This window comes from Pantherophis guttatus, chromosome 7 (assembly GCF_059756535.1).
Source record: "Pantherophis guttatus breed Tessera chromosome 7, ASM5975653v1, whole genome shotgun sequence".
In the NCBI taxonomy this organism is placed as follows: Eukaryota; Metazoa; Chordata; class Lepidosauria; order Squamata; family Colubridae; genus Pantherophis; species Pantherophis guttatus.
In genome coordinates this window covers 16,537,980-16,560,164 of record NC_142069.1, presented here as the reverse complement: position 1 = coordinate 16,560,164, position 22,185 = coordinate 16,537,980, and the positions used below count along the sequence as shown (strand labels likewise).

General features: G+C 36.6%; 1 protein-coding gene across 3 annotated transcripts in view; it reads left to right on the top strand.

Moving 5' to 3' along the window:
• Positions 1-22,185, top strand: part of ADIPOR2 (adiponectin receptor 2) — a 36,267-nt gene that overhangs the window by 3,059 nt on the left and 11,023 nt on the right. The window contains exons 1-2 of one of the 3 annotated variants that reach the window (XM_034403449.3): positions 5,287-5,434; positions 9,908-10,140. In XM_034403449.3, the coding sequence (XP_034259340.1) occupies positions 9,979-10,140 (162 nt within the window). In that variant the 5' untranslated portion in view covers positions 5,287-5,434; positions 9,908-9,978. Of the gene's footprint in view, positions 1-5,286; positions 5,435-9,907; positions 10,141-22,185 lie in introns of those variants that run through there. The other 2 variants (XM_060694477.2, XM_034403448.3) reach the window with 2 other exon arrangements.

The following is a 22,185-nucleotide window of genomic DNA, read 5'->3' as shown; positions in this document are numbered from 1 at the left end:
GCCTGAGAGATAGTGGCTGGCTTCATGCCTAAGGTGGAACTAGAATTCATGGTCTTCCAGTTGCTAGCCAGGCGCCACTACCCTAAACTAGCTCTTAATAGGAGTGGGTATTTTTAAATTCCCACCCACATTTCCAATATAAAAAAATAAGAAATATTCAATATGCTAGCTTGTAAACAACAGTGCTTGGGTGCAGTTTGGAATTACTCGGCTCTGCCCATGGCTTTTAAATTAGAAGATCTGGAAAACAATTCAGTGTTAGCTTTGAGGTGCTGTGTTAGAAGTTTTTAATCATAGGCAGTAACTAGGCTTTATGCTATATTTCATTAAATTATATCCTGTTTTTCTTCAAAGAGCTGAGAAAGAATTTCTTGCTGCTGGTAGTATACTATTTTGCCATGTACTTACCTATGTCATTAAGCCAAGTTGATTATTTTGTTTTGAAAAACATAATTCTAACTAAGGTGATCTATATCATTGCACTGTATGATTGTAGGTAAGAACGGACATAAATGAATATTCCTATGGTTAAAGAAAATCAAATAACTACCCAGATAAAAAATGAAATGTCTAAAGAGAGGATTCTAGCCTGATTCCCTTTTTCTCCTTGGAATTGTGTTTGTACAGAGAAGCATTTATAATAATTTCCATCTGCCATGTTTGAGCTAAAACACTTCAGACCGGTTTATAAACAATGGTTATCAGTTCAAAATATGCTGTAGGCAGCTTCTAGGTAAACGAAGATATACTTTATATATTGTGTAATATGTATACATGTATGCAATGAAATTTCATTTTAATGTTTGTCAATTAGCGTGCATTCAAAGTGACAATAAAGTTATTCTAAGTCTTAAATCATATTAAGATGTATACTAGTACACTTTACATACTTCATTGGAACACTTGTATCCCATCTTTCTTCACATTTGTTTAATATTCTGTTCCATATGTTTTGCATACTCAACAGCTGAAAATCAAGTTAAATACTGTATGTGTCGTCTTCAAAAAGCTTCCCTGTTAGACTACTTTGTATAGGAACATTACATAATTGATTTGGGTAGAATATTGTTGATGACCACCTGCTCTATGACTGATGTTAAAAATGATTATAAAGACACTTGTAGCATGTGAAATTTAAAATGTTAATTGAATTAATGACATATCAGAAAGGATTAATTATGAATAAACTAGGCCAAAATACACATACTGTACCAAGCAATAAAGTAAACTGTTTTCATTTCAAATTTATGACAACTGTTTTTTTACTATTTGTTATCCAGTTGTTTAGAGATACATTGGGGAATTTCATTTGGCTGTTTATTAAGTTAACTGTGGCCACATTGAAACCCATGTACTTTTTTCTTGCAAAATGAGCCATAGAATAAACACTTTGCTACCTGTGGAGTTAACAAGTTGAATAAAATTTTCTCTTCTGCTTAAAAAAATCTTTCCAGATGGTAAATTGCTTCTTGCTTATTGACAAATACAAAATCTAGTTGTTCTCCACTTTATTTCTACTACATAGGAAAGGCTTCAGCTTGACTGATTACTTTTTGGTTTGTTCAGTACAAGTATCTGAAATAAACTAACCATAATTCTTGGCTACTAGGCCTGGTTTTAAAAGGCAATTTTCTGACCAGTAATTACTAGTAATTTTAGTGCACATATTATTGGGTTTTTAATTTAGAATCACAATACTTCTCTCTCTACGCTACTGATTGCTCTTGGCCGTGATTGCTCATAGGTTATACGTTGATTGTGGCCAGATAAATAGAAGAAACTCAAATAGGTTGAGGAGATGTTTAACATAATGGCATCTCTTGATATTTAAATAGCAAAATACCAAATCCTAAACTAGTTCAATCTCCGTGGTTGAATAATTTGGGGATGAAGCCTGTTTTATCTACCGCTGATACAATTATCCAATCATACAGTTGAAATGTGTACTATGCATATATTTCTTTGTGTCTTTTGTTTGAGAGATAGTAACCTGTATTCACAAAATGCTGCATAAAATACAACCTTTGCTTACTGATCTTACATAGCAGTATCTTGAGTATACATAGCCATGGAAAGATATCACTAGTGAGCAATATTAAAAAACATTTTGTCAGCAGCAATATTGAAGCCTTATAGGGCAAAGTTCACGAAAAAGTTTGTTGACTTTTTGATTGCACAAGCTTTACAAATTAGATTGCAGAATGGTTGTTTAAAGAACATTTGCTCAATAGTGCACATGTCTTCATTTTTAAGGGGGCATTTGTACTTCAGTGTAAATAACTACACTTTAAAAATTAAGGGGCATCATGTTATTTGGGTGAAAATTGATATTTGTTAAATATTCAATATTGTGTGATTGTCAAGAAATGTTCTACTAATTAAACATGACTCAGTCATCCTTTGTTATATCTTTGTCCTTCTGGTTTTTCTCCCAATCTAGATGCAGCTATTTCTTCAATTTATGCAATGTCTTCAGTTCCTTGCTTTGAACATGCCAAGCCTCCATATTATCTGGTTTATTTTACTTGGCTACCTTAAAGTTTGAATGAAACATTGCATTGTAATTTATTTTAACTTAGTACCATGTATTTTGATTTTGTCAGTGCATGGACTTGGGGCAAGCAACAAGTCAGTTTGTTATATTAAGGCTGCAGATCAGATTTGTGCAGATTTATTCCCACTGGGTTTTCCAACATAATTCTTGTATGTATTCTGAGAGGTGTGGTTAGTTTGCACAAAACAGGAGAATCAGTTGTTTATCTGTGAAGTACTGTAGAATTGATTTTGGAGCAGGCCAGTGATATATGTTGAAGGAATAGGTTTGGATTTTGGAGTGAGGATGCCATGTCTTATTTATATAATTTTATTTGGCAATTTACTTGTCATTTAGCATCATTAGTTTACCATCCATCCATTGCAAGGCATTTTCCAAGGCACAACAACACTTTTATCAGGTTTCCACACGCTCACTGCCCTCTAAAATTGAGAAAACTACACACCCACCAGGCAAATGTGTGCTTTTTCTGTTTTAGCTTAATAATATAGGGTGTTCTTGGTGCAGGGTATCCATTACAATAAAGGCACTGGTTGGGTCACATATTTAATGAGATCAATTAAAACTCATGTTCTTTGAATTTGCACCAAGTACTAAATTTGATTCATTTCAACCTTGTCTTACTTTTTATGGCATAACATTTTATGCAATTCCAGCCTGTTTGGTTAATTTATGTCTTTCTGGGTGTATTGTGCAAACCAAGAAAATGTAATAATTCAGAATCCAGTCGGAGTCGGTCACTGGGACCAGAGGTTGAGTCTTCCTAACTTTTGGACTCGTGACCGACCCAGATTGGATTCTGCAACATTATCCTGGTACACGTACATTTGCCTTGGTTACAAACTGAGCCAGCATGTTATAATGGTTGTTCTGCCAGGCGGAGAGACCTGTGTGCAAATCTGTAGTCCTCAAAAAAAATTACCGGTAACTTTAAATACCTAGTTTGTTGCATATAGTTTAGGAATAAAATGGGAAGGGATGAAAGGATGTCTGTAGTCCTAACCTTATTCCTTTCCCTATTTTAAAATAGAGTATGAACATACCATACTCTAGAGTTCATACTCCTATTTTAAAATAGGAGCGCAATAGCTCAGTGTTTAAAGATGCTGAGCTGCTTGTCAGCTGAAAAGGTAGTAGCCCAGGTTCGAGACTCGAGTGCTGCATGACAGGGTGAGCTCCCATTACTTGCCCACCTAGCAGTTCAAAAGCATGGGAAATGTGAGTAGATAAATAGGTACCACTTTGGCGGGAATGTAACAGCCTTCTGTGTGCCTTGGCATACAGTCATTCTGACCACATGCTCATGGAAATATCTTTGGACAACGCTGGCTTCCCAGCTAAGAAATGGAGATAAGCACCACCCCCTAGAGTCAGAAATGATTGGACAGGGTAAACCCTTACCTTTATTTTAATATCATTTTTAAAATCATCAGAATTCTCCCACAAAAGCATCTAGAGTTTTCAGTGCTGCTTTGTATTCAAATGTCTAGGAGCTCATTTCAGTAGATGTAACATCATGAAAATACCAGCCCTGATTCATTTCATGTAGAGTTTCTTTTCTGGATTGCTTTTATTTAATAAAAATTGTCAGGTACTGTAAATTCAGTGGATCTCACTGAAGACAGTCTTGTTGAGGAGGTTGTATTTGAGTCCTTGAGGCAGAGGGAACCAAACAATATGGCCACAAAAACATCTGCATAATTACAGGAAGTTTTCTTTTGCATGCTTAGTTAAATTTACAGTTTAAAATAAGTGGCACCTGTAACTGGCTCAGACCATATGTTATCAGCAATAATACTACTATGAAGCTAATAACAGTTTAATTCAGTAATTACACAGATGTACTGTTACGAAAGCACAGAATTATGGGATATGGATTAGGAAGCTTGATTTAGAGAGTCCTGTTTTGATGCTATGGGCATTTAGTTATTCCAGTATGCAAATTACTGCATTTACCTGAAGTGAAGACTGCCATTTCCTTCCATAATAATTTAACTTAAAATGAGATTCTTGCCTTGTGACGTATGTAGGAAGACAGGCAGGTGAAGTATTTTTATTTAGTCATCTTTTTATGGTGATGTTTATTTTTTTCATAATTGTGATAAAGTATTTTGCAAGTAAAGATAGCTTGGCCATCAATAAAAATTTATGTATGAATGTTTTGGTATATATTGATGAATAATCAGAATATGTATTATATTCTAATTGATTACAATTGTATTCAAATTATATTTTAATTGAATTTTTAAATTTAAAATCCTTATTTATTGTCTTAACATTTTATACTGCATTTTATTCAATATCTCTAAGCCTCCGTAAGTAGTGTAAATAGCATTCCATCTGAATCCACATTACATGTAGCTGATTAATAGTGACCACACACAATAGAGTAGTTGTTGAATTGGTTATGTCTGTTAGAAATCTGAGATTTATTAATTAATTAATTAATTAATTAATTAATTAATTATATTTCTATACCGCCTTTCTCCCGTAGGACTCAAGGTGGTATATAGTCAAGAAAAATATAGACACACAAACATCATAAAATTGCTAATTAAAATTATTATTATAACATAGTTTGGCCCAATTAAATAGAACCTAAAATTAAATAACATTTAAAAAACATTCACATGTTCATATGTTTAGCCCCGCTTGTTGGAACATCAGGGTTTTGAGGGCACGGCGGAAAGCACGGAGATCAGGGATATTTCGTCTCTCAGGGGGCAGTTCATTCCAAAGGGTTGGAGCCCTCACAGAGAAGGCCCTCCCCCTGGGAGTCGCCAGTCGACATAAATTGACTGACGGTACCCTGAGTAGTCCCTGCTTGTGAGAACGAACTGGTCGGTGGGAGGCTATTGGTGGCAAAAGACGGACTCGTAGGTATAACAAAATTGTTTTGTTTTTTAACATTGTACTAATACTAACTAGGAAGCTTGCTTCCCATATTATAGCTCATTGTAATTATTAAAAGGGGAAGTACACACTTATGGAATTTCTAATATCAAATTGGAGAAACGGAGAAGAATTAGTTTCTAGGATTCATTTCATTTAAAATGATATAATCTTTTTATAATCTTTTTATTTTTTAAACATTATAGACTTATGATTTTTAAAAAACTTTTAAGTGTATTTCTGTGGTTGAAAAGCATCATCTATGTCAGGAATTAGAGGGTTGTATTTTGTGTACTTCTAATAATGTTACCTCTTCCAATCAGTATTGGAATATGGCTTGTTCATTGCTGACGGTTAAAAAGCATTATTGGTATCGGGTGGATGTAGCATTTTTACTTTATTAAAGCTATCAACAAAATTCTCCAGCTGCTTTTCAGCCATGCAAGGTCAAGGAGATTATATATGATTAGAAATTAACAATTTTATGTTGCACAAGAACCCAGTTTATGCAGAGTTATAAGTAATAGTGTCAGATAGAAATGTTCCGCTATCTAAAACTAGATAAAACTATATTTATTTTTATCTCTTAGATAAAGAGAAGCAATACTACTAATAAAGTTATTAAAAGTATGTCTCACTTTTTCTCTAAAATGGTGTTTAGCTTCTACCAGACAAAGGTTGATTCTTGATAAGATTTAGTAGGGATTGCAGTGATTTAAAGTAGAAGATCATTGCTGTAGGCAATACAACTGTTTCCTATTTTCAACACAGTGACCACCTTGTGGGTTGAATTGGGCTGAAAGACTGGCCCAAAGTCACTCAGTTGATGCCTAAGGCAGGCCTAGAATTTAAACAGTTTCTCAGTTTGACTCCCGTTTTGTTTCATAAAACCATAAGTATGAGGTATAAGAACCGCATCGTTCAAAATTGAGTTGTTCATTGTTGTTGCTGCAAAAAGATACAACTTAAGCCAAGCATTTTGGCTGCATATACAGTGCTCCATCTATCCTTTTCCTGACGTAGAATTCCCCATCTGATCCCTTAAGATAGCAAAAACACTTGTCCTTCCATTACTTGTCCATGTGGCCATTTCATTTACTATTTACCTGACATCCATGTTATACATGAATTTTCTGTGCAGGCGACAACTACGGAATATAACTGCTGCCTGACTTTGCTTGTATTGCACTGAAATATTTCATTGTCTGCCTGAGCAACCTGCTGTTAGAAAGCTGGGCTGCTGTGGTTTAATACAACTTTCAAGTATGAAAAAAGCAGTAAGAAAGAACATTGATTCTTCCTGCCAGAGACTTTGCTGTTGCTGATGTTCTGGTTAACAAAACACTGAATTTTCTTCTTTCCTTTTGATAGAACAAAAGGCATATTCTTTCTTATTGATTTGTGACACTGAAAGTCACAAAGACACTGGCAGATAGAATGTGTGTTGTTCTGCCCATAAACCGGCTATAGAAAGCATTCATCTCAATATGGTTGGGATGTGGAGGTTTCAGGAGAGAGCTTTATTTTTGACTTAGGGTTTGAATTGTGAACAATTTCCTGACAAGCAGGATTTCCCTAAAGAGTTTGTTTCTGTTTTTAGAGTGTACAGTATAGGATGCTGCAGTTGTCTGATTTCTGGGTCCATTTTGGTAGTACAATACAAAGCAATTATTTAGATCTTTCAGTTGAGTTTCAGGCTAGGATTCAGTACTGAGACTGAATCTTGGTGGCACATGTTGATGATCTATGAGGAACATAGACACCCGTATTTATGCTTCTTTCTCTTTCAGCATCCTTCAGTAGTATTGATCACGGAATCCTTTTGGATTGGCTGTGGGAGCTGGGAATTAGGGCTGTGCTGGCAATTGAAACCATTATTTTATGGCAATTCTTGTCTTTTTTTCATGACCCGTTCCAGTTGGTGTTGGCAAAGGGGACAGAAATTGTCCTCCAGGGCCCTCTTATGTGAGGTTCTGCAGGGTTCAATGCTCCATCCCTTCCTGTATTCTTACTTTTTGATTCATTTGATTCGTCAGGGAATAGCAATCCATCTGAGCATGTTTTAAACTTTGTGTTTAACTTTAATTGGGTTACAAAAATCTGGTATTTGTATTGTTGTTGTTCCTTCTGGTTATCTTTCATAAGATGATTCAGCATTTGTAGTAAATACCATTATTGGGGTATTCAGACACGATTGGATTTTAGCCTTAAGGTTTTATGAATATCGTCTATCCTGTCTCTTCTTGTCCGCTGTTTAGAGGAGAGATCAGAATATGGTCATCCTATTTAGGAGTTATAAAAACAATTGCTCCTCTCATTCAACTGCAGGAGATAAATGTCTAATCAGTTGTTGCAGAATTATATTCCCTGTTCTTGGAGTTATTGAAAGAAAGTTAAGAAAAAGTAGTTACAAAAAGTATCAGTTGCGCTTAGAACTGAATTTGGCTGGTTTCCACCCATTGTTTTAAAGCACAAAATGTTCTCTCTTTTTTTAAAATCAAAACTATCCATATATTCATTCTCACTTGTCTTTGTTTGTACAGTATTCAATTTCTCAATAATGTATCATTGCAGTTTAGCTGAAAAAACTGTTCAATTTCTACAGAACACTTGTTTGTCACCTTTATATACAATGCAGGAGTGAAGGGTGTTTGGGATAATGTGCAAGAATTTTAACATTAATGTTTATGGTATCTTAAGTATTAAGTATGGTATTTTGGCACTTGGTCCTTGGTGCCAAAAAGGTTGGGGACCACTGATATAGTAGATTTAACAGTTGTTTTGAATAATTTGAATTCTTAGTTAACAACACAACATCACCAGCACATAAAATGAAGTAGATATATATTCACACCCCCAAACAACATACTTCCAACATGACCACAAGTATTATTTGCATGTTTATCCATAAATACATAAAATAACCAAGGGATCATTACACACCTTGTTTTTCTCCCTGCTGAGTCATTAGATATTCCATTTCTTCCCATGTGGGCTCTATTTACGATATACTTACTTACCTTATTCAGCAACTAAACATAATCTCCACATTCTCACTTAACACTTAATAATTCTAACATACAGTATCAAAAACTTTCTTTAAATCAACAAATGTGCAAGAAACTTTCCCAACACTTTCAGTGACATGCTAAAGAGCAAAAAATCTGTGTAGTCCTTGCTATGTTTCACTTCCCAACTTCTGCTCACTGTCAGCTCCTCTACCTGTCAATCAAAATTATGCCAACTATCTTAAAACAGGAATGACTCCCTTATATACTACATAGAGAGCTTTTCTAAAATGTGTAGACAGTCCTCAATTTATAACCATTGATTTAGTAACCATTCAAGGATACTTACGATTAGTCCTCACCATTACGACCACTGCAGCATCCCCCCAGTGACATGATCAAAATTTTGACACTTGGCAACTGGCATGTATATGTGTACTGACAATTGTAGCATTCCAGAGATATATGATCACTATTTTCGACCTTCCTGTCTGGCTTCCGACAAGCAAAATCAATGGGGAGAGCTGGATTTGCTTAACAATTACATGATTCACTTAATAACTATAGTGATTCATTTTACAACTATGGCAAAAAAGGTTATAAAATCCAGCCCAACTTCCCTTATATTATCATTCATTTTTTTATAAAAATGTGTTAAAAGCTTAAATTTAAATTTAACAGATTAACCCATCTACAAGGTTTTTAAAAAATTATTCTTGCTACATTTCCCTATTTTATAGGGAAAGAATATAATAACCGTATTCTTCCAATAATTGAGGACAGAGACTCACTTTACATACAAGTTGCACAGATGCTCCATAAGGAAAGCACATTCCTATGTTAACATTTCTTCTCCTATGTTAACTGGGTCTATCCTTAACATCTTTCAACATGCTTATTAGAGCATTTATGGTTTCCTTTTCTTGGACAATAACCCAGCATTCATTTCAGTTCCATTCTCCAGCATATCGCAGTCATTCCCATGCAGGTCTCTAAAATTAGCGACTTTTAGCCTTCTCTCACTTCAACTTCATCCCAACTCACTTCATTAGTTTTATTTTTAATTCCATTCACTCCGCTGGAGGCTCCCTGTTTGACTTGTTTCAATGGATTCCTGCTTTCATAGACATCCATTATTATCTGGTTGACAGCAGTTCCTACTTTAATACAAACATTTTGTTTGTAATTAAATCTGCTTCACTTTATATGTATTAATCACTTCGTTCAGTGGCAGCAAAGAAAGACGGTAGATTCAAACTTTTTTGTTTAGTGGTCCGCTGGATGTTTGTTGATGCTTTGTTAATGCAATAAAGATTCCCAAAAAGAGACTTCTTTCCATCCAAACGTATATTCTTGATGGCTATGGCTTTTGGTACCTGTAAAAAAAAAGATGCTAGATAGGTTTATATAACTTTGGGGTGACATGTTTATCACTATCAACTTTGTTTTTCAGAACTAGCCAATTCGTCAACACCTCTTTGCTGGAGAAAATAAGAACTTCTTTTCAGGAAGAGTCTTGATCTCATGAACGAATCAACAGATCTTGGGAATGCAAGCACTCTGGAGCCAGTTATACGGCTCAGGAAGGGACACATGCCCAATTCTGCTGGGCAAGGATATGATCATAGCGACAAGTCCAGTGAGCAGGAGCCCCTCGTAGTAGAACCATCAGCATCGTCTGAAAAGGTAACAGTGAATAATTGTTGTACTGAAATTTGGACACAAAGACAGACTTCCTTGAATTATGTGTTTACTTGAATTAATGATTACAGTTGTATAAATTAATCCGAAAGGTGGTTTTCTAGAGTACCTTAGGAACAATTACGGTCCTGTTTTAATAGACTTGATTCTGGAGCTGCAGGCAATGGTCATATTGGCTGAAGTTTTTTAGCTGTTTTGAAGGCCAATCCTATGTAATCAATTTTATTTTTGTTAATATGTTTCCCAGGGCAGACAATAAGAAGTGAAGTCTTAGGGAAATGACATATCCGTGTATCGGTATAAACACTGGCTATAAACGTCTTTTCTATAAGCTGTTTGAAAATTCAGGATAAATGTTAGCTCCAAGACTACTGAATTGCATCTCCACCTATACACCTAAGTTGTACCTGCACTCACCTTTCTGTAGCATTGAAACAAAACAACTAATCAGTCAATAACTATCCTAATGAACTTATTTTATAGTCCTTAATACAAGGTATTGCACCTAACTGACATAGAAACAAAGCATCTAGAGTATTGATACTGATCAAGTTTTAAAATACATTTGTTTGAGACTAAATCTGTTTAACTGAGAGCTAATCTCTTATTAAATTGAGAGACAACGGAGTTTTGGACAGGCAATGAGAAGACCCATGTTCCTTAGAAGTTCATTGAAAATGGGAGAAAGAAAATTGTATTTGCCAAGCTAGGGTTTCAATGTGTTCATACAAATGTTTTCTAACTAAAGGCAATCCTGTTTCCTGTTATTTATCCTCTTTAAAAAAAACAGTCTCTTTAAAAAAAAGAGTCTTTAAAAAGAGTTTAAAAGACTCTTTCATAGGGACACAGTGGCTCAATGGCTAAAACGCTGAGCTTGTCGATCAAAAAGGTTGGCAGTTCAGCGGTTTGAATCCCTAGTGCCGTGTAATAGGATGAGCTCCCGTTACTTGTCCCAGCTTCTGCCAACCTAGCAGTTCGAAAGCACGTAAAAAATGCAAGTAGAAAATTAGGGACCACCTTTGGTGGGAAGGTAACAGCGTTCCATGCACCTTTGGTGTTCAGTCACGCCGGCCACATGACCACGGAGACGTCTTCGGACAGCACTGGCTCTTCGGCTTTGAGACAGAGATGAACACCACCCCCTAGAGTTGGGAATGACTAGCACACATGTGCGAGGGGAACCTTTACCTTTACTTAAAAGACTTTTTCTTTAAACATCTCCTCTTCTCTGCTTTTCTGTTGCACAAATGTATCTGAAATATGGTGGGATTGTACAACTGTCCTAAACACAGCATTATTTGACAAATAGCATTGATTGTCTTCTTATCACTGTTTATTCAGTATTCACATACTTCTTTTAGCTGTAGCTTGTATGTATATTCTTGTTGGCAATGTGATGAAGAAGATATTGAGGCTAAGGAATGCAGCAATTCTGAGGATGAGTCTCTGGAAGAGGGAGAGAACATGCACCTGATCATAACCTGTAGAGAGGTTGAGCACATGTCATGCATAGGTATAACTTTTAAGAGCATGACTTTGCTTTCATCCCGCTGTGCAACAAGCATTAAATGCCCTCAGTAAGTTATACTGACTCATCTCGAGGGTTTCTGCAAATTGCTCTTACGTTTGAAACTTTAAATAACTTCGAAAAGGTTCTTTAAACCCAAAAAGATACGAAGCCCTACAGGAAAAATGGTAAGCAAGATATTCTATTGAATTAAAAATTCACACTTATTTTCCTGCTGTCAGCAGCACAGTCCATTCATTTTGTTGAGTGTGTGCTTATCATCTGAATGTGCACATGGTTGCAAAATGGAAAGGGCAGATTATAGTATTTGATTTCTAAACAAGAAAATCAAATCAGGTCAGGATTTTTTTTTTATAAAAGAAGGAGCACCATTTTGATTTTGCCAAAGAGAGCTAGTGGGTGCACATGGGAGGGAGACAGGAAGTGAATGGAAAAGTTGCCTCAGATTCAGAAACTACGGTGAGTCATGCAGTCCAAATTAGATTATGTCCTCTTGTCTAAATTCTATATATTGCTGCTCTGGAGCTTCTCCTTTTCAACTCGGAAAGCAAGCGTATGTTTTCAATGTGGTTTCCGATGGGGCTTCATAAGTCAGGAAAGGATGAAATCCAGTTGGTTGGAGAGTAGCAAAGCATTGGATTAAAGCAGAGGTCTTCAAACTCGGCAGCTTTAAGACTTGTGGACTTCAACTCCCAGAATTCTCCAACCAGTCCCTGGTTTTGCTTTAGCGCCACAAACCTCTCTTGTGTTCAAGATATGGTAGATTACCTATTTTAAAAGTCATTTAGAAAAACAAAGAGCTGCTTTGTGTACTCATAAAGAGAAGGAAATATTGCTGGCTGACTGGCTTCAGACAGTTCAAGTTCATAGATCTGCATACAGACTCTATGACTTAAAGTCTACTGCTAGTTAAATTATGCATCTCAAAATGGCTACTTCCCAAGAACCATAGTGCAATGTTACTAAGGTTTATAAGTGGAATTTAGTCCCACTCAGTCCTGTCATAAAAATAGGCTGTTTATTTGGAAAATATATAGTGTAGATATTTCTCTGTCCTCATCTATATTAAAATCTTTGATTAGAAACAGGAGCATATGAATAAAAAGATAAGAAACTAATACTGAATGTGTTTATAGAAAATATACGATCATAAAGAGGACATCGGATCCATTTTCTAAAACCTTCTGTGATAATGAATCTATTAGTGATCTTGATGCATTGCCTCATCTGTTCTTTCAGACATGATGATAAAGCTGTTTTATTGGACTATCTATTGGATATTCTTTTAATGTTTAAATGCTCCAACAAATGCTTTTCTAAAAGAAAGAAAATGCCATTCACTAATGGCATCTCAAAACATGAAATTGCATCAGGTGTAACTTACATGTTGATTTTCCTTTTTAACTGGATAAACAACTTTCGTCATTTGAAGTAAACTCTATGTACTTTTTTTTTTTTTTTAATCAGCAAGACTTACTAGGTGATAAGTATTCAGGAAGTAGGGAGGGCAAAGTTCTGTATAACAGTGTTTTCAGACTGTGAATTCCACATGCTGGCTGGGAACTCTGCGAGTCGAAGTCCACACACCTTTAAAGTTGCCAATCATGAAAACTACTAGTGGATAATGTATTGAAGATATTAGTTTTTGTATCCCAGTGGAGGTGAAAGATCTTACCATAAAAAAATAGTAACACAGCTAAATTACTGCCTATTGCTTTGGAAAACAGTATATTTGGTCCTGGATTCCTTTGTGTGCAGATTTATGCTTTTTTTTTTTTTTTTAGTTTACATTTGTAGGGAGAATATTTTGTGGCACATTTGAAATTAAATTATTTGCTGCCCAGAACCATATGGATTGGGTGGGGCTATAGGCAGTTTTTAAAAAATAAATGAATAAATATTCAAGTTTCCCCTCCATTAATATTGCCGCTTTCTTCTCTGTGTTGGAGCTGTCTGTTCTTCCTTACTTCCTTTATCTCTCTCTGCCCTTTGCTCTTGAATGCTTGGAGTGTCTTTGTTTCCCCTGCTGTTTCTTCAGTTACTGATATCGCCTAAACAAATGCCTCTTACTGTGGTTTTTGTTAAACTGGCACAATCAAATGCATGTGACTTTTATCACCTGATGAATGGGCTTTTTATGTACAGCTCTGAAAACCTGCACTTGACTCTCTCCTTTCCCCCCACCCCACCCCCCACCCCTAGTGGCAAAAAGGAACAAAAGGCCGTTTTCTTCTCATTTTTTCCAGCCACCCCTAGCTTTTTGCTCTTGATGGATGGTGGGTTTTGTCTAAAAGGCCTGCATCTGTGGCGTTCTGTGCATTTTTAGTGTGTGGCCTAGAAGCGTAACTGTGAAATTTTGGATCCGTTGCGCTGAGGCCTTCGGTACAGCATGAAGTATAACGAAGCATGGCACTTGACTCTTCCTCATGGCAAAAGCCCAGCTGGAACATTTGTTAGACAACCCAGGCCTTGGTGACTTCTGAATTCAGCTGTTTGACCTTTTGGAAAGGATCTGTCACTAAGCCTGCTTTGAAAGTTTTTTTAAAAATGCTTTTTAGTTACGTCAGAGTAAAAATGAGAAAGAAGACATACAATACTAACAAAGAAAAATTAAGTTAAAATATTAAAAAGCATAGAATATTTAATTTTTTCCCTTAAAAGTACAGAAACTGTTCTTTAGTTCTTGTGAGGAAAAGGCAACTATAAAATTTCGTGTTAACGTTTCGACAACCAGTGTTTAGCTACTTTTCATTTCTGCTCAATATTCTGAACATATTTATAGTTACTTTCCTTCACTGTGCCTTTAAATTTTACATATCATTTATTTCCCATCATATTGTGATTTGATTTCTAAGGTTTTTTTTTCTTCAACGAAGTTGCAAACATTCAGGACAAGACCCTCAAACATAACAAGGTTTTCTTTCTGTTTCTTTGTGCATCTCACAAATGTATAGTGGAAAATTCCTAACTCTGTAAAACCACTTTGGGAATTATTAGGAGGAGCTGCAGCTCACAAAAGCTTATCTCTTTTAACAAAATTTGTTAGATCGAAAAGGTGCTACTGGATCCCTTTTAATTATGGTCATGATAAACTAAGATAGTTTTCCTCTTCCATTGTCTACAGTTGAGGAATGCTGAAGAGGAGAATTCATTCTCTCAGTGAGGGGTATTCTGTTGTGAAATAAAACACACCATTTCATACAATCCTTATAAATGTCTTAATTTTCGTGGAAACTTGTACAGTACACATTATAGCAAAGATCCCAACATAATATCCATAGCAGAAGTAGGTTTGTACAAGATCTCATGATGCCTACTAGATACCCTTCCCTTCTTGATTCTTTTTTGGGAAGTCCAGAAGGAAATTTCAGAATTCTTCAGAACATTGGATTCCCAGATTGACATATTTTGAATATCCCAAATGTTTTATATCTGTAATTATGCTCGGTTGCAGCTGATTTGTACAATTAACTGTAATGTATTCCCTATTTCAAATATGCGAGTATCCCCCCAAATTGGAGATCTCTATGCTAAGATATAGACAGCTCAGCTCAGCAAGCAGACAGATATATTTTTGTTCTTATACAAAGTTTACTGAGTTCAGTTTCAGACATCTGAAATTTATTGAGAAATCTTAGCACATAATATAGTTTGGTCAAACACCACTTTGACTAACACCACTTTGAGAGTGGTGCAGTGGCCTAGAAGTGGAGCTCTCGTCTCACAATCAGGAAGCTGCGAGTTCTATCCTAGGTAGAGGCAGATATTTCTCTCTCTCGGCACAGAGAGAATATATCTGCTGAACAAAGCTCCGCATTGACGACAAGAAGGGCATCTGGCTATTAAACGCTCTGCTAGCTTCATTCAGTTGCCCAGATTCCACCCCGCAAAGGATTGTGGTGTCGTTAAATGATGATGAAACACCACTTTGACCATGATGTGCTTGAGATTGCTTTGGTGCTGCTTTGCAGAATCTGTTCTCTGTGTATTACCGTTAAGTTGTTCAAATCTTCATTTGATGACACATCAAAAAGGCAAGGAAAAAAATTCCACTTGTTGTCTCTAAAAGAAAAAAAAATCATTGTAGCAAGCGGATTGTGTAGCAAGGCTTCTGGAAGAAAAGCAGAGGTTTTTCAACAGCTGATGAAGGTGTGGTCCCTGTCTCCTCTGTGCTTCATAAAGCCAACTTATGCCAGGGAGCTCGTGACACTAAGGCACAGCTGCTTTGGGAACTAACATACAGTCTAAAGAGGTGGGTAAAGATGTTTTGAGGGCCACTATGGCAGCTGCAGTTCTTAGTTCTGCCTGGCCGTTTTCCTCCCTCGCTGCTCCGATATTCCACCGATTGGGAAGGTTCCACCGTCATTGGACTGACTGAATGCCATTCAAACTTCCTCTACAGCCTGGTCACGCCCCGGCCGTTCTCCAAATAAATTGACTACGCAGCCATTGCTTGTGTTGCTGTTGAACAGATATGCAAAGGTTGGTTATTTGTCTGACACACGGACTAGGGAAAAAAAGTCATTATACTGAAACTCTTTTTAAGATAGAGGACCAATTCATATTTTCTGCCTAAATGATATAAAACTATTTATTTATTTATTAATCACCTAGCTGTCTATCTCACCAAAAGCAACTCTGGATTATTTTTAGATAGCAAGAGATAATAGAAAATCAGAATCTAGTAATTTTACCCATTTTTTTAAAAAAAAAATACTGTAGAAACAAATTTTGGGGGATTAGCTGTGTTTGCATGATAGACCAAATACAAATAATATAAAATCTTTTAATAAAATGCAGTCTATTACATTTAAAGAATGCAAGACTACATCTGGGAGACATTTTGCATACAATACTTTGATTACCAGATTTATTACTTAGCACCCTGTAGACAAACTTTTTTTTTTTTTGCACGATGATGAACCTTATGACTTCAGTTTGATTTATAACATTTCTTGACCTGATGCCCTTCATTTGCATTGGGCTACAGCCCCCATCCACAAGAGGATAGGATACTGAGATAATGGGAAGAGAGGTCCAGTATAGGTCCAGTATACATGGAGGATATCAGGATATAAGTCAGTAGTGCTGACTTATTTTACAAGGGACCAGCCTTGTATACATTAATATGTACAATGACAGTGTAGTTCTTCTGGAATCTCTTGTCGCCCTTTAATGTTTCCATATAGCAATAGCACTTAGACTTATATACCGCTTTACAGCCCTCTCTAAGCAGTTTACAAAGTCAGCCCATTGCCCCAATCTGGGTCCTCATTTTACCCACCTCGGAAGGATGGAAGGCTGAATCAACCTTGAGCCTGGAGAGATTTGAACTACCGAATTGCAGTCAGCCGGCAGTCAGTAGAAGTAGCCTGCAATACTGCACTCTAACCACTGTGCACCATCGCACAGTGATAAGTTTATCATCCATCCTCTTTGTGTGTATTTTTCACTCCTGACTTTGACTTCTACTATATTCTGTTGCACCTGCACAGATAACTCAAGGCAGCCTTTCCTCTTCAAAGTTTTTCTGGACTATTATATCTTTATTACTGTTTTTGTTCTTGGTTAATTGTTTCAGTCTCATTTCTCTTCTCTCCTGTTGTCCTGTCCTGTTTTCAGGACAAGGGAAGCATCTATTCTACAGAATGCTGTTTTCCTCACACTTCATTTCTGCAAACTCTATGTTAACTGACAAGATAATTTGCTTATCTTGTTCCAAGATTCAAGGTTGACTCAGCCTTCCATCCTTTCGAGGTAGGTAAATTGAGGACCCTGATTGTGGGGGCAATAAGCCAACTTTGTATAGAACAACACCGCTTTGGGGGGGGGGGGCGAAAGCCCTAATAAGCAGATATATACAAAAAAGTATGCAGGCTATTGCTATAATGCATTGCAAGCCGCCCTGAGTCTAGGGAGAAGGGCGGCATATAAATTGGACTAATAAATAAATAAAGCTCCTAACATGTTTGCTGAAATTTTAAGTTTGCCAAATCTAGAACCCTGGCAATTCACGATCGATAACAGAGATCATTGCAGCCTTAATTCAGAAGACAAAAAGTCTTGCTCTGTTGTGTGTCAGTTTAGAATAATAATTAACTGCATCCAGATGGCATGCTTCCGTTGGGTAACGTGCCCCTTTTGCAATCTGGTTGCCTAGCCCTCAGAGCAAAAAAAAACGCCTACAGAGCTGTCACACAAAATATCCTTGTGATTGGTTAGCCAAGCAGCTTCTTTCTAAGAATCAGGTTGCTGCAAAAATGATGTGGTCGGTCTCTTGAAACATTTCAGTTAAGCTTCTCTTCCCCTGCTTCTGTGGAATAGGCTGGAATAGGATTGCAATGGCAGTAATTGGCCAAGAGGAGTGGGGAAGTTGAGCCATTTTATCGACAATGTCCTTGCATTAAGGCTGTTGAACCCAGTTAATTATAGTGGGTGAAAAGAGGGAGCAACATTTTAGCTAACACCATAAAGTTTTAAGTTTGTGCATGGCTGAAATCTTTCTCTCTGTCTCTCAAAATAGTAGTTCTCCTCCACATGTGCAGGTGAGAAATTAAAACTTTTAAAACTTGTATTGTTTTTTTAAAAGTATTTTAAAGCCTTTTAAAGCTGTTTTAAATGAGTAAGAGAACGTTCCCGTACTCTATAGGTGCGTTTTAATATGGGTAATTCCATAGGTGAGACCCAAAGGGAAGAAAAAGATGAAATTCTCTTAGATGGTGTTTGTAGGGCAGGTATGAAAAGCCATGAAGAGTTTGCAGTTGTGTGATTCTTCTTCAACTTTTTTTTTAAAAAAAGACAAGTGTTAGGTATAGTACTTGATAGAAAAGCTCACTGCAGCTTGCAAACTGAATTACGGTAGCTATATAGGTTGATTCATTCTACAAAGACCTCTGTTTCCATAGATTCTAGAATCATGCTTGTCTCTTTCCAGTTCCTCAGCAGTATGTTCCAGGTGGATGCACTTTATTTTCAAGGTCCTATGAAATGTTTCAATGAAGCTTGTGCATTATACCCAAGGCACAAGAACTGTCTGTTCATTCTCTTATCACCTGAGAAGGCAGAACAGAGGTCTTGTCTATTGATGAAAAAGAGAGAGGGACATTGTAATTTGCTGCTACTTCACCGTTTGGAGTGGGGTGTGTGTGTCTTTTTCCTAACTCTTCATAGAGCTATTAAAGAAAGGGCAAGGGGAACATGCATCAGGGGAAGGGTCATAGGACCATCTCTGTTTAGCCAATCAAGATCTGATGTCTTGCTTATTTCCATTCCCTAGCAATCTCCTTTATCTTCTGTGTCAACTTTAAGAGCTTGTCCATCCGTCCGTCCGTCTGTCTGTCTCTATCTCTCTATCTGATTTAAAGACCACCCAACTCTTGATGACTTTGGTTAGTTTATACCTCAAAAATAGGAAACAATGAAATGAAAAAATAAACACATGTATATCTGGGACAGATAACCCAACACATCAAAAGAAAACAATGCTTGAAAACTATCTTAACCCCAGATCTGGTTCCAATTTGTAGTTGTAGAATACATAAAAGTCTCAAGTCGTATTTTTGGATTTGCTATTAAGCATTTGTTTCCTGAAAGAAAAGTATACATTAAGCTCTCTGAAGTTGTATGTATATTAGGCTCTGTTATTAATGATTCTAAAAACAGAGAGTTGTCTAAAGATTTATACTAATTACACAAGTGTTTTGTGTTCCAGCACCTGGTTTTATTAAAAGTACAGGGTGGAGTTGTTTAGGACTTTGATTAATGCAAACCTATGACCCTAATCCCACAGCCATTTAAAAACCTACTTGTTTTTTTCCACTGTTTTTCTTTCATTCATTCTTTTCTTTTCATACACTGTTCATTCTTATAGGATATGAAGAAAGAAAGCAGGGAACTGCACTTGATTATATTTAAATGTGCTTTTCTCAGATCTTTTGTAAAATTATATATCAACAGATACGGAAGGGAGATTCATATTTTAACTTCTCTCTTTCTATAATTTCTATTCAAATGTGCCCCTTTCCTCATCTTTTAAATTCTTAATCTGTCAGCTAACTGTGGTGCAGTGATGCTACAATACAGGAATCTCTTAAAACTAATTTTCCCTGATCGGACATTGTGTACATAACATTTAGGAATTATATCAGCAGTTTTGAAGTCATAGCACATTCACTTGTTTTGTGTTTGTTTGTTTCTGATTTCTTATAGTTAGCAAAGCAATGTTCTTACGGTTCCTTACAGCATCAGGAAACGCTAAATACAAGCTTTAAATAAAAGCCAAAATGAGACTAAGAAATCTTGGGGAAAAGACCTAGGTGTTTTATTATTCGGTGGTAATTTATCCCAGTTTAATTATCTGCTCTGCTGAATGGGGGTTTGCAGGCAAGCCTGCTTTTGAAAATATGTAGTGCCATCTGCTTCACAGTTAAGAGTTTGTTTCTGTATAAGATTCCTTGTAAAGTCCATTTATAAGTAATTTAATACTTTGAAAAGAAGAAATACTTAAATGTAGGGATGCACATCATCTTATGCTTTGCAAGCAAAAGAATCAAGACCCAATATCCAGCATTCTCTACCTTAAGAGTCTCTGAACAGGAAAGACCTCTATGACTTTAGGAATCCTTGCCTGTTAGAATACCACAAAATGGACCGATTTAGCATCAGGCAACTTTACAGGTTGCCTGATGCTAAATTACGACCACAATTGAGTCCAAACTTTATGTTGCTAAATGAGAAATTCGTTAAGTGAGTTTTGCCCCATTTTACAACTTTTCTTGCCGCATTTGTTAAGTGAATCACTGCAGGTGTTAAATTAGTAACATTGTGGTTAAGTGAATCTGGCTTCCCCATTGACTTTGCTCATCAGAAGGTCACAAAAAGTGGATCACATGACACTGCAATCGTCATAAATATGAGTCAGTTGTCAAGCATCCAAATGTAAATCGCATGACCATAGGGAAGCTGCAACAGTCATAAGTGTGCAAAATGGTCATTCAGCACTGTTGTAACTTCAAATGGTCACTAAGAGAACTGTTGTAAGTCGAAGGACTGCCTGTACTGTATCTTGGAACTAGACAAGAACGAACTGTCTAAAAAGTTTATGATGTTAAAGTTTATGATAAAAAATTAAATGATTCCTGCTGTAGCCAAATATTGGATTGCTATAAGCAACAAGCACTTGTACCTTCTTTGCTCCTGGATAAGAAGTGCTTATGAATCTGTTAACAGTGATTGGATTTTTGCAAGAGCAAAAAGTACAGATAGCCCTTACCTAATCACAATTGCCAGGAAGGAGGGAGATGATTTTGGAGCAGGCCAGTGATATATGTTGAAGGAATAGATTTGAATTTTGGAGTGAGGATGCCATGTCTTATTTATATAATTTTAATTGGCAATTTACTTGTCATTTAGCGTCATTAGTTTACCATCCATCCATTGCAAGGCATTTTCCAAGGCACAACAACACTTTTATCAGGTTTCCACACGCTCACTGCCCTCTAAAATTGAGAAAACTACACACCCACCAGGCAAATGTGTGCTTTTTCTGTTTTAGCTTAATAATATAAGGGTGTTCTTGGTGCAGGGTATCCATTACAGTTAAGGCACTGGTTGGGTCACATATTTAATGAGATCAATTAAAACTCATGTTCTTTGAATTTGCACCAAGTACTAAATTTGATCCATTTCAACCTTGTCTTACTTTTTATGGCATAACATTTTATGCAATTCCAGCCTGTTTGGTTAATTTATGTCTGTCTGGGTGTATTGTGCAAATCAAGAAAATGTAATAATTCAGAATCCAATCGGGGTCGGTCACTGGGACCAGAGGTTGAGCCTTCCTAGCTTTCGGACTCGTGACCGACCCAGATTGAATTCTGCAACATTATCCTGGGACACGTACATTTGCCTTCATTTGTGTAATAATCCAGTAATACCCAATGGTACTCTGTTATACAAACTGAGCCAGCATTTTATAGTGGTTGTTCTGTGTTCAAATCCATATTCCTCCCCCACCCCAAAAAATACCAGTAACTTTGAATACATAGCTACCCTGTTTCCCTAAAAATAAGACATCCCCTGATAATAAGCCCAATTGCGCTTTTGAGTGCATGCGCTAAAATAAGCCGCCCCCTGAAAATAAGCCCTCCCTGAAAATATAACGCACGTGCAGCCGGTCCCCGCCATTTCCTATGGTTAGGGTTAGGGAAAGAGAGCTGAAAGTCAGGTAAGACGGCAAGAGGAGCCCCGTCTTGCTCCAAATGTCCCAAAATAATAAGACCTCCCTGAAAATAAGCCCAAACTCTTATTTTGGGGTTAAAAATATATATATAAGATAGGTCTTATTTTTGGGGAAACACAGTATCTTTTTATAGTATGTTCTTACTCCTATTTTAAAATAGGGGCACAATGGCTCAGTGGTTAAAGATTTTTGTCAGCTGGAAAGGTGACATCCCAGCATGAATTGGGCTTCCCAGGCTTCCAACATCGCCTGAGGCACCCCT